Raw genomic sequence first — 17,454 nt, 5'->3', positions numbered from 1 at the left:
CGTTTATAGATATCTATATATTCTCCATAAATATATTAGCTATATGTGATAGAATCGTCTTATGACATTATTGGGTGGTGAGAGCTATTGTTTTGGTAGACGGAAAAAATGATACATCTATAGTTAGTAGGTAACAGGTCTCGCTGGTAAAAAGATCTACGAAGTTTGTGAAAAGACGTAAGAAGTTAGTGAAAAAATGTAATACGAAACTCGTGAAAAGACGCACGATGAAGTTGTAAAACCATTATTAATTGCGCACGTATTAATTACTTTCGTTCAATTTTAACTTTCGTCGTTAGCTTAAACGTGTAGCAATACGCGAAGGAAAATTAAATTAAAAAAGAGGACCTATTGGAACAAATTGATGACGAGAGAGACGCGAGTGGCGGCCTGGGGAATTGATAGAGAAGTCTTAAATGTTCCGAACACTCGAAAAATTTAAGACGACGACAGTAACGTGAACGGTAATTAGAAGAATTGGCAAAGAGTCGCCTTATGGATTCAGTACCATTCAAATTGAAAAATATTTAGAGAGAAAAGAACATTTGTGGTCGAATATTTTTGTAGAATGACAATGTGGAAACCATTCTGTATTTTACTCCATTTAATATAAGTAGTCGTTCATGGAGAAATTAACCGAAGAATCTCTAGATAGCTTAATGATTAGAGCAACAGCTCGGAAAGGGGATGATAGAATTTTAACTTTTTAACGAGTCTTACATCTATGTTTTATTCATTGAATACATATATCTATATTTTTTATAAGTCGTACATACGTATTACGTCCATTGAATGTATGTACCTATTTTAAATTCATATATCTACTTTTTTTCTTTAACCAAGTGATAGATTCTGAAATCACATCTTTTAAATATAGAGTCCAAAATAGCATATCACGCGAACCCTTCTCAAAGTACGTACATACCACTCAGTAAAGCCTTTGCACTCATTTAAAACCATTCGCTACGGAATTGGTAACGAACGCCAACTGAAAGGATTTGGCCTATTACCAAAACTTTTGTAATTGCGGGCGGTTTGAGCTCTATTTAAAACCGAATTAAAACTTTCATTTTTCCCCTCAATTCGCATCGCCCGAAGGAATCGAACTGGTCCGCGTGACGGGTATACGCCTGCCGTCCTCTATCTCCCGGTGAAACGCGAAAAACGAACTCGAGTAAGTAACTTGTTAACAAAGATCGCTTAACGATCGTTCAAAAATCAAACTCAAGTGTCGGAAAAATAGTTTTATGAGAAAAAGGATCACGCAACTGAAAAACACCGTCGGTCTCGTACATCGCAAATTACGTATGAAAATCAATTCGAACGTAAAAATAACATGACCTATGAGATTTCAAAATTTCATATAGTACGTTCCTGATTTGACGAAAATCTCTTGGAACGATGAGACGAAGGGGATCGTTGACAGTAATTGGAATTAGTAGATAACAGCGCGACTTGACAGTGCCGAACATAATCCGCATACCGTGATAAACTCATGGCGCGTGCATCCACGAGAGAGCTTCAGCTTAACTCGCCGTCGTAGGGAGCTAATTACTCATGCTCGATATACGAACGTGAGCTTATTGACGCTCGGTCGAAAATATATGTATATATCATTATTAATGTTCGCTGGATTTTTGAAAAGATTATTTTCTAGCGAAAAATTATCTGTCACGTTCCTTTCATGATCATCGAGTTACATCGTAATTAATTTGTAACGAGACGTTATTGATCTGATCTTTCAAAAATTAAATATTGATTCTCTTAAAGCGCAAGTATATGTATAAACTTATTGCTTTTGTAGAAAGGAGATTTCCGATGAGACGAGCTCAAATTGGATCATATATATTACAGTGCAATTTCTATTCGCATAGTATACGTGTAATGAAGACAACAATTTATTGGAGACTACGGTAAAATCGTCGCAGGACACTGTAAAGGCCCGATGGCACGTAACATAGTGTAACCAATCTCGAGTACTTTCCGACCATGGCATCCCTTCGACCTTTCCTTCTGTTCTCTCTTTCCTTTCCCTTCCGATCTTCCTTTCCTTTACCACCTCTCTCTTTCTCTCTCTCTCTCTCTCTCTCTCTCTCTCTCTCTCTCTCTCTCTCTCTCTCTCCCAGCAACGCGTAGTTATATCGTAAAATGGTGAACCCTGGCGGTGAGCCAATATGGCTAAGCTCCAAATATATCTTACACTCTATCTAATTATACGCTGTTTTATCCAGACTGCTTTGAAAACCTCGTAATGCTCGGTAGTTACTAGTCTATTCGGTTGCAAGTGCTCTTCTTCTTCGATAAGTTGAAGATACGCTAACGTGATAGGCTATGAAAAGAGAAAATTATGCGAAAATTTTCCTTTTGCTCGACGCGTTTCTTCCTCATTTGGTTATCTTTACGGATTTACTAAGGAGAATTCAACAGAAATAGTTCACACGGAAGCGTTTGAGAGAAAATTTGAAATATACTATGATGGTGATCACTACTTTAACAGAGGAAAGATCGAATGAGAAAATTTGTTTCTTCCGCGACTACACCGATTTACAATTGACTTTCTTTAGTCATTAGTCACTCTGTAATATCTTATAATTAGTTAAATTATTACGTTTCGCTTTAAACTACTGCCGGTATATTATTCTACAATTACGACGATATCTCTGAAAATGGTGAATTATGATAACGTATTGTTTAGCCGAAACACGATATTATAGTCATAAAGTATTGATCGTAAATAACTTATTAACTAAAGATTTACAAACACATACATACAGAACTAATTATCTTTACAATGCTATCAAATATTATTATTAATTCTGCGATAGATCTACATAGAATTTTCTCTCTTTCGATAGCCAAATTTCATGAAATTTTAGTGACAATAAAGTTGGATATGAATTCTTCCGAGTTGACTGACAAGTAAACGTAAAACGATCAGGAATCTCTAAAAGTGTAAAACGATGAAGTTTGTCCTGAATCGAATCGTTTCTTCTACACTTCTAAATCCTTACTCTCTCTTCTACCATTCCATTATTCTCCGTTTGAGCTATGAAAATGTCGTTAAGTCGAAGAGGAGCAAACCGTGGGACGCTCGACGATGCTTCTTTAATTTGTCTCGGCGCGGATTGATGGAAGCAATTTCGTCGTTTGCGAGAAGGTACTCTTAAAACGTCCTCGAGAACCCGCGAAAATTTACGGGCGTCATTTCCTTAATTGTTCCTCAGCACGACTTATTTTTCACGCGAAGAATCGGCGCTAGTGCACAATTCCTTGCATTCTTTTGCCTTCTCGCTCGTACATAGCAAGCAAGGAAGAAAGGAATTTCCAAGTTCTTTGGCCTTTTACCATATTCACGTGATACGGCTGCCTAAGCTAAAATTTCTCTACATGAAGAAGGTCTCCCGTTCTCATAATTATGATTAAACGAGAGCAAATGGGACAATTTTTTAATGAGAGAGGTCGAATATTAAACAGACAATTTTGAGCGATTTCAAAAATGTTCTGCAAGTTTCTTAAAAATTTTTTAAATATATAATCATAAACTAAAAAATTGTCACATAAAAATAAATTCATCGTAAAATCATCTTGAAAGCATTTAAAGCTGATTTTTCTTCTAGATGGTAAATTCAAGGAATACGTTTACAAACGTTACGAATGATGAAAACGCGTGATAAATGTTCATGTCGAACTACTTACACGTATTTGCGTTTCGTCAAACGATGTTTAAGTTAAAAGGAATTTCATATCGTTAATCTAAAGTAAATTAGTAAATCTTAAAGCAACGAACTAGATGCATTTAAGTTTGAGAGCAAGAAAGACTATTGGCTTAATATAAACAACTGAGCGAGTGGCATTTGTTATGCAGAATAAAAGATAATTCGTATTCAAATTGAAAGAAGAAAATGATAACGTGTGAGTCAAGAGAAGTAATTTAATCTAAGGACGATAGGACAATGTATCTTTTATTTTAATCTCATGCGATCACTCGAGTTTAAATCGGAGATATTGTTAATACTTTTGAAGCTAACTAATACGATGTGATACGTCATATGTTACGCTGCGACTATAACATTTGTCAACATTAATCATACTTTTGTATCCTTTAATAAGTAAGTACGTGGCATATACCGTGAACGTGAATATTTAATAAAAACCTAAATTTACGCATCAAAGCGCAAAGAGTGAATCAAATTACTATCAATCTTGCTAATTTTCTTTGCTATTGGGATCTATATATCGTTTTGAAAGAACGAAACAACGTTTCAGCAATAATACTAATTTTCAAGATCCAGAAAGAAATATGAAGAAAGGTAAAAATTTCTTCAACGAGGCGAAAGTTAAGTCGCTATTTCATGTCGTTTCTAAGCTCAAGCAGGCCAGCATCGAGTGCCTCCGAAAATTGCCCAACCAAGCAAATTTGAAGGCACCTCGAAGCGAGGATGCTGTATTCTTTCTCTTTTTCTAACTCCTCTCTCTTTCCCTCTCTCTCTCTCTTTCCCTCTCTCTCTCTCTCTCCCTCTCTCTCTCTCTCTCTCTCTCTTCTGATGTTTCCTTTTTACATCCTACCTCTCAAGAAAACTTGCAATATAGAATCAAGTTCTCAAAATATATTGGTCGCCATATTTAAAAAGTGAAAGAAGCAGAAGACGGAAAACCGTAGCGGTGGCTTTCATTCAAATAAGATGCCGAGGTTGCGAGAGAAGAAGAACTAAAAAAGGAGGAAGGAAAAGAAAAGGAAGTGGAAGAACCACGCAAGAATACAGCAGCAGTACGTCGGTGAGGAAACGAGAAAAGAAGAAAAAAGGTGTTGGTCCGTTCGAGTGTTTTTCTATTCAGAGAAGGGTTCGTATAAAGTTCTATATACGCGGCTTCTATCCCGTTCTATTCCATGGATGCTGAGATCTTCAAGAGAAGTAGAGATCGAGTAGAGGAAGGGACTTGGAAGGAGGGAACGGAGAAGCCTGTTCCCCATTCCGGAGAACCGTTCATTGAAACGAATGGCCTTGTCTACCCCTTTCTTCTCATCCTTCTGTATCTCATATCTCCGTTCTTCCTTCTTTTTCTCTTTCACTCTTTCCGAACGCGATCCCAAATGCTCTCATCCTCTTCGCAAAGGTTATCTATGTCTTCATCTTTCTCTTTCCTATACCTCCTTCTCCTTCTTCTTTCTCTTCTTCCTCTTCTACTTCTTGTTTCTCATCGTTTTCTTCTTCTCTTCTACTCATTCTTGTCATCCAGGAATCCATCAAGATTACTTATTCTCCGCCAAAGGACGCTCAAAGCACAACCTAAAGCATTATTTAAATAAACACGGAGTTACTGCTGCGTGAAAAAGCAAACGAGAAAGGAGTGGTTGGGAAAAAAAGCGGAGACGTGCGCAATCCAGGGTTATATTAATGGCTCCTTATTTGAGCGAAGAAACAAGAGGAGTACCCACCTTTCTATGATCTTAGAAAGATGAGATTTTCCACTCGTTAAGACAAGCCGCGTCTTCGATAATAGATTATTATTTTAGTATTGTATTTAAACTTGAGAGTGAATACAAGATAGAACGAAAAAGATGAGTAGAAAAATTGAAGATAAATATGCGTGTATGATAATATTGTGAACTATGACATTTACTTATACTTTTTGTGATTGTCATTATCTTCCGTAACGATTAATCTTTCATCACGCTAGACCAGTTGTTAAAGTAAATTTTCATTTCAACAGTGCAATATGAGGACCATGATTATTCGACGACGTATGTGTCCGTTTACAGTAATAAATAAATAAACTTCAGCCTGTTGGCAGGAGAAACGTAGTACGTAGACCTCTTTCCTGGACGAACTTTGTAGCTTGAGAAAGATAAAGATGTACAGAGATGCAAAGAGAGAGAGAGAGAGAGAGAGAGAGAGAGAGAGAGAGAGAGAAGGAGAAAGAAAGAGATGAACAAACAGGAGCAGGAGATGAAAGAGGGGAGCGTATAACTCTATGTTTCATGTTGTTTTCGTTCGCGTGCCGGTCTATTTTAACCATCACGCAGCATTCCAAAAAGACAGTGCTGTGGATACGCGCTTATGTTTATGAATAGCCATTAACCGTTACCGTAAGTACAAATTTGTCTTGAAATTTGAACTAGCCCGATCTGAGAAGAAAAAAAAAACTGGAAAATATTATCATTTATCTTTCAAGCAAGTATTGAGATATAAGGTTGTATGCACAAATCGTTCAATTTTGCAAACATTTTATATTCGAATAATAATGAGAGGTTAATATCGAAACATGCAAACGATTCTACAAAATAAAAAAATAAAAAATAAAGGGAAAAGTTAAAAGCACGTTAAAAATAATAATTTCGCGATAATGAAAGTTGCTTTCTTGCAATGCGTTACGGATTACGCATTACAATTGCATGTCGGCAAGTAAAACTTCAAGAAGATTGATCGATGAAAAAATTTAATCCATTTTTCTCAGAATATTTAATCAATCAAATTCTGCTTTTGGACTTTCCTTGAACTTATTGGCATGGGATAAATTGTTTAATGGAAATGAGTTTACGAACAATAATATTGAAATAAATTATCTTAAACCTAGTTAAAAAATATTTTTAAAATAATTAACAAAGACGTAGATATAATGTTAGTCGACGAAAAATAAGGATAAAAAAGTGATCGGAAAAAAGAAGATGGCCTATTTATATATCTTCTATTTATATTCTAGAAAATAGCAAAAAAGGACACTGACATAGTCGTAGATTCTGCTGGAGGGCCGATTCGAGTAGAAAGAAGAAGAAGGTGGAGAGAAGAAGAAGAAGAAGAAGAAGGGAGGTAGAAGAGAAAGAAGAGGAACGAAGAGGAGTTGATTTGGTAGGCACATATAGATTGCTACATAGGAACGTAGGAGGGATGACAGAACCTGAAGCCTACCTGGCCACGAGCCAAACCCGTTCTTCTACGAGTTGCGATAGTGCATACTCGATGCATAGTGGGTATCTAGCCACCACTCTATCCCCACCACTCGGTCGCATGGGTGCCCGCATTGCAGCTATGGCCCACCATTCTAATGATGGCAACCACGCAGGTACAAATCTACTCAACCCCTGGCGCCCTCTCATTTCTAGCACCTCCCTCTACCCTTCAACCTCAACCCCATCTTCTTTACCACCAGGCAAATTTATCGTAGCTACCTTGCGATAGGATTTTACGCTGACACTTTCTTTTATTATGAATTAAACTCTCCCTTTCTATGCCTTGAACCAAGACTCAAGAAACATAATCTATCCTTTTTCAAGATATCTCATATTTCCAAGATTCGCAATAGTAAGGAAATATATTCGTTCGTAAATGATTCATCAAGTTTTTTGTGAACTTCACTCACATATTTTTCTTCTCTTTCTCTCACTCCCCCTCTCACTCCCCCTCTCTCTCTTTCTCTCTCTCTCCCCCTCTCTCTCTTTCTCTCTCTCTCTTCTATTCTTTATACATCGATACTTCTTCGACAATTTATGGTATCGAATTCGACATAAAGCCGAAGGAAAATCCATAGAACTTCTTCCTTTTCCGACGATGAACGATGGTCGTATAATGATAGAGCTTAATCCCATTGCTAATGAGGAGGGTAAAAGTCTACGGGACTTCGCAGAGAACGGGAAGAAAGAGAACCACCACTGAACGGGTGCAACGACCAAGATCTGCGATGCTTCGCGTAAAAGCGAGTAACGAAAGATATATATATGTATATATATATATTATATATATATATATATATATATATATATATATATATAAAGGGGATATCCATTCTTGTTACTCTTGGAGACATCTTTAATTCATCGAATGCGGATTGCGGACTGAATCCTTGATGAGCTTTATTCCACATCCGCGCGCTCGAACTATTGGATCCGATGAGAGATTCTCATACGATAATACGCTCCGCTAAGCCAGTACTCTACGTCTCACTTACACCATTGTCTTCTTTGATATCTTTCCATTCTTCCCTTTTCTCTTCTCTAGCTCTTTCCTTCTTTTTCCATCTCCCTTTCTCTCTCTCCTTTCTTTCTCCAGCTCTATCCATCTTTCTCCCTCTTACCTTTAACTCACCGTCGAACAGTTCGGCTCTTCGCCGCACTACCCACTTAAGAAGCTTTCTCGGAGCTTTTTCGATTTCGACTTTCTCTTTCTCCGTCTTTTCTTTTAGCTCCTCGCTTCCGTGACAACCACCTCGTCCCGTTCCAATCTCGGATCCTCAATCCTTTCTCGTTTTCTCGCGGGAAATCGCGCGGAAAACTAGCCAGTAAAGATCCTCTATTCTTTGTCTCTTTAGATCTCTCTGTCCGTTCGTTCTGTCTCGAGTACTGCTGGATTGAGAGTTAGAACAGTCCTACTGCTCTGGCCGGTAATAGGAATAGCGGTAATACCGTTGGAGAGAGATACGTCTAATCGAAGATCTCGATCGATCTCTCTTCGATCAGCTACTTTCCCTTAGTATCGTTTATCTACGTTTGTCTTTTCCGCGATTGACAAAATACACGAGCGAATGCTTTTACGAATGGAGTCGACATACACTCTGCATCTCATAAGATATTTCAAATTCTTAGACATTACTTGATTCCAGTATGTTGAGAGTAAAGTAATAGTTTCGTTTATCGTATAAGACTATTCATAGCTCTTTCAAACAGTCCAACAATAACAATCACTATTATTTAAACGTCATTTGTACAAATAGAGCCTTTTGTTATTTTTCTTATCAATATACGAGATGAAGATTCAGCGAGCGTATCGTTGAACTCCTATAAGATCGTTCTAAAAACCAGCCAACCATAGATCCTACTACTGAGTATCGACTACAAGTACTACGACTGTGAGAACGAAGTTGATGACATGGTAAAATGAGAAAAATCGTATAAATATCATGAATTGTCCCTTATTAATTTCCAATGGCACGATATGAAATTACCTACGCAACTAAACTGAAGCGCAATCTAGTGATAAAATAGGAAAAATAGATAGTGATTGAAATCAGAAGAAAATAGAAGAAGAAAAAGAGAGAGAGAGAGAGAGAGAGAGAGAGGGAGAAAGAGAGAAAGAAAAAGAGAATAGAGTATGTGTGCCAGCTAGCAAAAGAGGAAGGGAGAGAAAGAGAAAGATGGATAGATAGAAAAACACAGGCCACGACCGCGATTGCAAAGAGTCTCTGCGCCAAGCCTAGTTTAATAATTCAAATCTCTCAGTACTCGAAAAATTGAATTTAATAATTCAATCCAACAGGAAACACCGACGGTTACGAGCAGTGGAGGCCGTTGGACTAGCAGAACCCGATCAAAAATGCAATATCCAGCTCGATGTCTTAATCCGATTTCACTGGCGTATGCTTCGTTTTCATTCGTTATCTCTCACCTTCTTCCTGCCCTTTCATCTCTTTGTCTTTTTTTCTCTCGAATCACTAGTTTTCTCTTTTCTTTTCTTTCTATATTCACTACCGTTGTATATAATAGTATTTCATATACGTCTAACTGTATCAAGAGCAGGCACGCACACTTAATTGAATTATGCGAAACAAATTGTCGAAATGCGAAGTCATTAAAATCGAATTATATTTTCTATTCGCAGTCGTGAGGATTTTCATTGGCAAAATGTTCGAAAATATCGGACGAAGTTATATGAGCATTTTAAAGCGATTCACTGGAATGGCTTTTATTTCTAACCGAGCAAAAGCCGATTACGCAAGGCGATATTGGTATCGAGAAAGGGGGAAATGAAGAGAACGAAGGGGAAAGCGAAGATGAGCGAACTCGTGCATAGACGCATTAGTTAACCTTCGTTAACTTCGAATTGTCCTCCCTGTTGAATTTAATGTATCGGTGACGTCAAAGCAACATATATTAATACGACGTAAAGTGCAAAACAAGAGGAGATGTCCCGTACCTCGACGAATAATTCATCCGTAGGAAGCTGTATGTATATACGAAGAAACGATGTTATTCATGAAAATCTAAGATGGCAGCTCGTAAAGTCTCCAATCAACCTTTCATTCGCATCATTCTTGCAAGGTATCGGTATGAATGACAATTACGAGATCGAAATATTCGATAACTTCATTACGAAACAACATAACTCGACACGTCATATAAATGCTAGTACTTTTAACCAGAGCGAAAGAGATAGTATTGTCAATGCCAGAAAATATCGGTCACTTATTCAAACATAGATCGCTTATAATTAGATGCATGAATATATAGTTAAGGTACACGTAAGAGGCAAGGAAGTATCAAGATGCGCAAGTATTCGAGGAGGAATATCACGAGGAAATCATGCCAAACGCACTTGTGTAACGAGATTCAATATTCGCTTCTATCTATAACGATAACCTGCTTTGAAATCGATATCTGAATTAATTAGTAAATCACTATCAATTTGTAATCAATCTTAGATATATATACATATATTAACATATATATGTATATATATATATATATATATATATATATTTACACATATTAAATTTAATTTTTAATTATTATATTGCAGAGAAGTCAATATTTTGCCTCTTTTCGTAAATTATATAACGACATCAAATGTCTTGTAAACTAACGATTTACAATTATTTGACTTATAAACTATACAGATGCAAATGTTCGAAACATTTTTGAACAAAACATGGGCTTTGTTCATAAAAATATCTTCCAATTGAAAAAAATTAATACTAATCGCTCAATTCGTAGTTTAAGACCAAGGGAATATTATTCACGATGACACATAACTTCGGGAGTCGCTTTGGCATCAGAATGAGAGAGCCATACTTATATATAGAAACCTGGATCCGTTGATTAAGATTTGTGATTAGTATTTATTTTGGTTGTGTTTGGGCCGGATTCCGCGGTGCTAAACTTGGCTTGGAGCTTGGTGCCCTGGTGCAACTCGTTCTATTAGCCCCGATATCAGTCCTATCTTTTTCTCTTTATCTCTCTAACTCTCTATCTTTCTTTCTTTCTCGATGTGTCAGCGATAGATTCCGAGAATATCCCCGATCATTTTTCTCGTGAAAACTTTTCAGAGAATTTGATTTGAGCGAGCGATATTCATTATTGGATAGAATCAATTGTTTCAATTCAACAATTTTTCAATGTCATAGACATGAGAAGGAGTCATCGAAAAGCGACGAATCTCGTTTCATCATAGGTCACTCATTGTTTTCTTAACTACGCCCATTTAAAAGCAGTCACTTCAGGAGATTTGGAGGTTTCTCTTTTCGAAGGCATCCGAAAATGAGAAATTCGTGAATTTCCGTGATTCTCAAGAATTTCGATTTTACTTCGACAACGGAAACTAATGAGAAAGAAGTAGATAAAGGAGAGTAAGAGAAAAGTGGTAAAGGCAGGAAGAGGAAATTCGTCCTTGTGTCGATGGTACACCGTTGGAAAACGAGTTCTTCGATATTACTGATACGTCTAGCAATTATTGCGGTGGAAAGCGAAATACCGGCTTCCAATTAATGTGCCGCGTTCGTTCATTCGTTCGTTCGTTCGTTCGATCGTTCGTTCGTTCATTCGTTCGTTCGTTCGTTCGTTCGGTCGTTCGTTGCTTTGGTTTTGTTGATTTTTTGTTCAACGCCCGAACGAATATTCGCGGGAACTAGAAAAAGGACAGAAGAATGAGAATGGAATGTACGTAACGTGCGTGATCGTTGATGCTACATATAAAGAGAATTATGAGGAAGATGGCGAGAAAAGACGAAAAGGAAATGATATGGATAAATAGCATGTTAGGCGAATGCCGAGGACGCGATATGCGCCTGCAAAATTAGAATCTGCTGACGCGCCACGCTGCATCAGCCGCTCCTGACGTTGTTGGCTTTAATGGGCTCGATACTTATCCTCCTCTCTTAATTTGTGATTTACTGGAAAATTGCCGGGCATAAAGTATTCGCACGATAGTCGGGCAACCGTTAATCAAGCAAAAAATATTTCTTCAAAGCGACTATTAAACTATCTTTTATATTACCTTATCAACAACATATATATTTTAACTTAACGTTATGCTGAGAAAACTGAATGAATTACTGTTTCTTTTTAAGTTTTTTGTCAATTGTCCAAATTGCTTTTTATATTGTTGATTAAGATATGACTCATTGATTAAGATATCGTGTACGATATTGAACATATTGAATCTGGAATTGAGTTTTCTTTATAATCGGATAGCAGGCAACATAATATATTTCATCATTTTTTAAGAATAACGATAAAACAGAATGTACTGTATTAATTTATATTATATTTTTTAAATAGGGTCGGAAAAATCAGATATCGATGATCTCAAAGAAAGACAATGTGCTAAGTAGAATTGTTACTTGTATCACGAATGAAGGGTGTTTCAGCAAAGTTGATTACCACACGAATGTATGCACGTAAAGCGAACGTAGTCATCAGTGGAAGAACGCAGACACGCGAGATAAAGAAAAGAATATGGCGGCATTTTGTGAAAGGATTTTACATGCATTTATCATCGAACAAAATTTTTTTAGTCAAATGATAATTAATATTAATGGAATAGATTAATGTGAAGTCAGCAAGACAAGACCAGTAGAAATTAATTTGTAATTTTTCCTACAGCCGATCGTGTTGAGATAGAACGAAGGGTATATACGAAGATGTGGAAAAGATTAATCCATAAAAGAATTTTATGTTAAGCTTTAAAGTCCTCATTGAAGCAACAATAAGAAACTTTCTGTCACCATTTGTTCACTGCATGTTTCAAAACATTTTCAACAAACGCATATAGCAATTTATAGAAATATTTTGCCAACATTGAAGCAACATTATCTCAGGAACATTTTTATTTTGTTTCGGTTTTAAGACTACACTTATGTATACATTGTAGGAGCATTTGTTTCTGCTACCACGTATTCTCTATTTTTGTCTTTTTTATCTTTACCGGTTCGAACGGAAACAGTCAATAAGCGGTAGTATTTGTTCCTGACGACAGAAATCTGCAGAAAGATCCGGTAACAAACGGCGATTTTTTCAAGATACATGGAATATCAATATGAAATATTATTGTTTTTGCTTCAGTGAGGACAAGACTTAATATAATGTATGTACTCCTATATGACTTACAACTGCATTCTATTCGTTCTAGTTTTCTTGTAATTTCCAACTGTACTGCTTAACATAAAGCCATCCATCGAATTATATCTTTTTACAAATTTTTGTAAATAACATTTGCTTTATAAATTAAATGTTTCTTCTCATTAATGATTCTTCTCTATCGTTAATTTATCTTCAAATCAATGCAACAGAAAAGACACCAAACAGAAAAAGTCAAGTTGTGATAACTTCTACTTATCTATTGACCGATATAATATAAGTATATATATAGGGTGAATCTAAATTCAGCTGACAAACTGTGTTGGCTAATAGGAGAATTTTATCATTTGAAGTATTTTGAGATGGTAAACTATGCTGGAAATCCTTTGTTTTTTACCAATAGGGTGAAACAATTTGATAATAAAATTATTTTCTATAGAAAGTATATGCTCGCACTGTACCTTAATTTACTTAAACACTAAGGTAGTCTAATTACAGTTTCCTATCCAGATAGTGGCTTAGAATACTGTAGTATTAATTTAATTTTTTATATTAAATAATTGATTTATTAAAAATAGTTATAATTGTGTTATAAGTACAGTTAAAAAGTAAGATGATAAAGCATAAATAGTTTTTAAATAAAAATAATTATCACCCTGTGTCTTGTGAACAACTGATTTCTGACCATTGATTTCCTATCTCAAATTATTTAGTTGGCTGTCCTTTATAATTACTGGAGGTTTGAATTTAGATTCATCCTGTATATGTATTCCTATATGATCACGAGCAAAAGTAGAATATAGGTCTCGGTAGTGTTGCTATTTTGAATCGACGACGCCTACGTTCTCTCTCTCTCTCTCTCTCTCTCTCTCTCTCTCTCTCTCACTCACTCTTCCTCTTTGGTTGGCCTAACATCAAAATCGTAAAGAGCAACCAATTCGATCTGTTGTCATTCAAAGAATGCTGTGCCAAATCGATTCAGTGGTGGTCATAAACTCGGCCACTTTGAACCCTCAAAGACAGTCCCATTCTTTTAGCAAAAGAACGAGAAACGAAATTGTGTGATTTTGTTCGCTCTTTCTCTTTCTTTTACTTTCTTTGCTTTCAACTTTAGTACATTTTGATCGTTCATAAAAGTCTCGATTCACAACATCAGAAATAACAAAATAACGATGGACGAAGAAAAGGAAGTTCGCTTGTGCGAAAGACGATATCTTAAAGTTTGAAAAGAGCGAGAGGAAGATGCATGCTACGATAAGAATTATTCCCATCGCATCGTTATTATTTACGAACATAGAAAGACACCAACTGGCTACTCGGGAGCGTCTTCTTTTTTAGAAGGCTCGTAAAATGCAGCACTTTGCGATATCAAAATGCCGTGCGCACCTAGCGCAAAAGAGACTTGGCCATATTTTATACCCTTGCCTTCTTCTTAAGAACGTGGACGTACGTAGACGAGAGACACTCGACTCGATTTCTTTCTCTCTCACTCTCCTCTCTCGCGAGCGAGCGAGCACTTGCAGGAAACGTTTAAACGTTGAAAAAGAACTCCCCTTGTCGTTCCTAGTCGTTTTTTTTCTCCCAATGCACTGCGACGATACAGTGCGGCGGTTGAAAGAAAGAACGTAGTCCAAGAAGACGGAAAAAAGATTAGAAAGAAAATAGTCAGGTTTACGTTTGCGTAGAAGCGACCTTAATTTCCAGCGTATATTTAAACTCTTTAAGCCGCTCGTTTTCCTTTATGGCATTACCTCCTACTATTAGTATTTTCTCTCTCTTCTGGTCCTCTCGGCCAGATCTTCTCCTCTTTTACCCCTTCTCGTCTTCTCACTCCAACCCTCTTGGCTCGTCTCTCCTTCCATTTGCTCTGTTTGCCTATACTTCGCCCCATAGTGAACAAAAGACAAACTCCTCTATACCGGGGGTGGAAACTTCCGTCCTGTCGACGGAAATGAAACGTCGAGGCCCAGCGACCTCCAGCTTAAACGCAACTGTTCTCTTCTTCCTTGTAGTACCTGACGTCCCAGAACCAAAAGCTTCTACTTCCTTCATTTCGATTTTCCCCGATACTACAATGTTCCATATACATATACTTATGTCATAGCGAATCGTTGAATAATGCTTAGCGACAAACAAGAAAAGAATTAGAACGTTTACGAATGAATATTTCCACTTAAAAATGTATAATGACTTGCTTGATGCCTTTCTTTTGATGCACGATATATATATATATATATATGCTAAGAAGCTTAGAAAATGATCTCTTCAAGATCACAAGAAGTAAAAAATGATATCTCTACGATGACAAGGAATAGCGTTCATGTAACGCGTCGTTACAATGAGTGAGAGATGTCCGTAGCAAAGTTTTAAACGAATCTTTCGAATTTTATGACGACGAAATACCGAGACGGACGACTTAACCTTTCAAACTGGGAATATATGAATCACTGAATTCGATTAAAGTAGATTATATGCTTCGATTTATAACTCATAAAAGGAAGTTGCTAAGGTCGCTGTAAATAAATTAAAGATTAAATTTATAACATTCGAGATGTTGATAAGTATAACAGGTTCACTTAAAAACATTAATGAATACCCACGATAAAGTAATTTCTTATTTGAATCAAAATTATTTCGTTCGTCATCTCAAGATTACGTCTCCTTTCGATTTAATTATATCCCAATGGAGGTATTCTAAATATAAAGAAAGACAAAAAAAGTCGATGAAAAAGGAAAGCATAATCAGAAAAGGAGGACAAAGAGAAAGGGATAAGAAAGAGAAAGAAAGAGAGAGAAGAAAACGTTAAAAGCCAGTGGCACAGGCGTCGTGTTTTCATGGATTTAATTCTTTCATTGTGGTTTTGAACGATAGTGGGAGAATCTCAAGCTCGAAACCGCAAGTTCGAAAGCCGCTATCCCGAATAATGCAACATTCGTGTTCCATGGAGGTGAATTTCGTTTTAGTAGGCTAACCGTTGCCAGTCTTCTTCTCTGTGAATATTCCACGAACATGTAAGTGGAGAGATTCAGAATGGTAACCAGCTTTGAGCTAGCTTTGACACACTCCTTTCGATCGTATCTTCGACTTAACAGCCTTTACACAAGCCTCGCATTTTCCTACCCTGTCTGGACTCTCTACCTTGTTTCTTCATCCGGACTAACATAGCACCACTTGCTCCACTTTTGCATTTTTACTTCACTTTCTATGTCACGAATCAACTTTATTCTATTCAGCACGTTCGCCTTTCCTTTTTCTTATTTTACAGAAGCTTCCGAATAACCAGATTGATGGTATAATTTGATGGTATTACTGATAGTATATGGTAATATTGATGGTATATGGTAATATTAATATTTCCTTCTTGAAATATTGCGCCTTTTTTATTAGAAGGAACTTTCAAGTTGAAAAGGACGATGTAAAGACTAAGAGAGATAAGAGCACAATTATCTATTTGTTTATCTTATATTTCTTTTTCCTCTTTTTTGTCTTTTTTTTGTTTTTGTTTTCTCGTTAGCCATAGATGGAGCGTGACAACAGAGTCGTGATTTAGCGCGGATCTATGTCAACTCCATGTTTGATACTACCGATAGCCCACCAGTCCTAGAAACATACGAAATCTTTCTCATTCTACTCTCTCTCTCTCTCTCTCTCTCTCTCTCTCTCTCTCTCTCTCTCTCTCTCTCTCTCTCTCTCTTTCTCTCTCACTCGATTATCGTTTTTATACGTTTGATGTTCCATGGCCGGTAAAAACTACGGGTAGCTGCACGTTACTGGGAAATGACCATGAGGAATGAAATAGTAGTAATAGTAGTAGTAGTAGTAGTAGAGATAGATTGAGAGAGAGAGAGAGAAACAGAGAAAGACAGAGAGACACAGAGAAAGACAAAAAGAGACAGAGATAGAGAGAAAGGAAGAAAGAGAGAGAGAGAGAGAGAGAGAGAGAGAGAGAGAAAGCCCCGTATGCGGCTTTGACTCCGCTATGTGGGCCGCAATTTCAGAATCCACTCTATTCGACCGACACTCGACCATTCGACTCTACCCTCTTACTCTCTACTTCTACCTCCTTCTCTCTCTCTCTTTCTCTCTCTCTCCTATCCGATGACTGCCATGCCTGTAAAATTCTATAGCAACGACTCCAGATAGTTTGCATTTGACCCTCGGTTGAAAAGTTTTTCTAGAAACTTTTCTGTCCGACCATCGACTGATACTCTATGGCGTTCACTCTTATCGGAAATGCGGAAAAACACGAGGAGCGATTCAAGCCGAGCTTTTATGCAATCACCATATTATCATCGCTGCCATAGTTATCACATAATTTCGTTTAATTGAAATAAGTAAAGTCACAAATTATAAAAAAGGAATTGACGAAACTTCGAAAGAAATATAAGAC

The 17,454-nt window shown here is 36.9% G+C and overlaps 1 protein-coding gene and 1 long non-coding RNA gene across 7 annotated transcripts in view; one reads left to right on the top strand and one right to left on the bottom strand.

Moving 5' to 3' along the window:
• LOC124433218 (RNA-binding protein Musashi homolog Rbp6) overlaps positions 1-17,454 on the bottom strand; it is a 586,211-nt gene that overhangs the window by 359,899 nt on the left and 208,858 nt on the right. Inside the window, exon 1 of one of the 6 annotated variants that reach the window (XM_046982964.1) lies at positions 9,378-9,596. The exons of the other annotated variants lie outside the window; for them this stretch is intronic. Coding sequence (XP_046838920.1) covers positions 9,378-9,396 — 19 coding nt within the window. The 5' untranslated portion in view covers positions 9,397-9,596. Of the gene's footprint in view, positions 1-9,377; positions 9,597-17,454 lie in introns of those variants that run through there. 6 annotated transcript variants of the gene reach the window in all.
• On the top strand, positions 1,344-15,377 carry LOC124433221. The gene is made up of 3 exons (XR_006944451.1): positions 1,344-7,062; positions 9,591-10,030; positions 12,266-15,377. It is a non-coding gene; the product is annotated as an uncharacterized LOC124433221 (long non-coding RNA).

The sequence above is a fragment of the Vespa crabro genome, chromosome 2 (assembly GCF_910589235.1).
Source record: "Vespa crabro chromosome 2, iyVesCrab1.2, whole genome shotgun sequence".
Taxonomy (NCBI): Eukaryota; Metazoa; Arthropoda; class Insecta; order Hymenoptera; family Vespidae; genus Vespa; species Vespa crabro.
The sequence above is the reverse complement of the archived record's forward strand: the minus strand, read 5'-3'. Positions and strand labels throughout refer to the sequence as shown.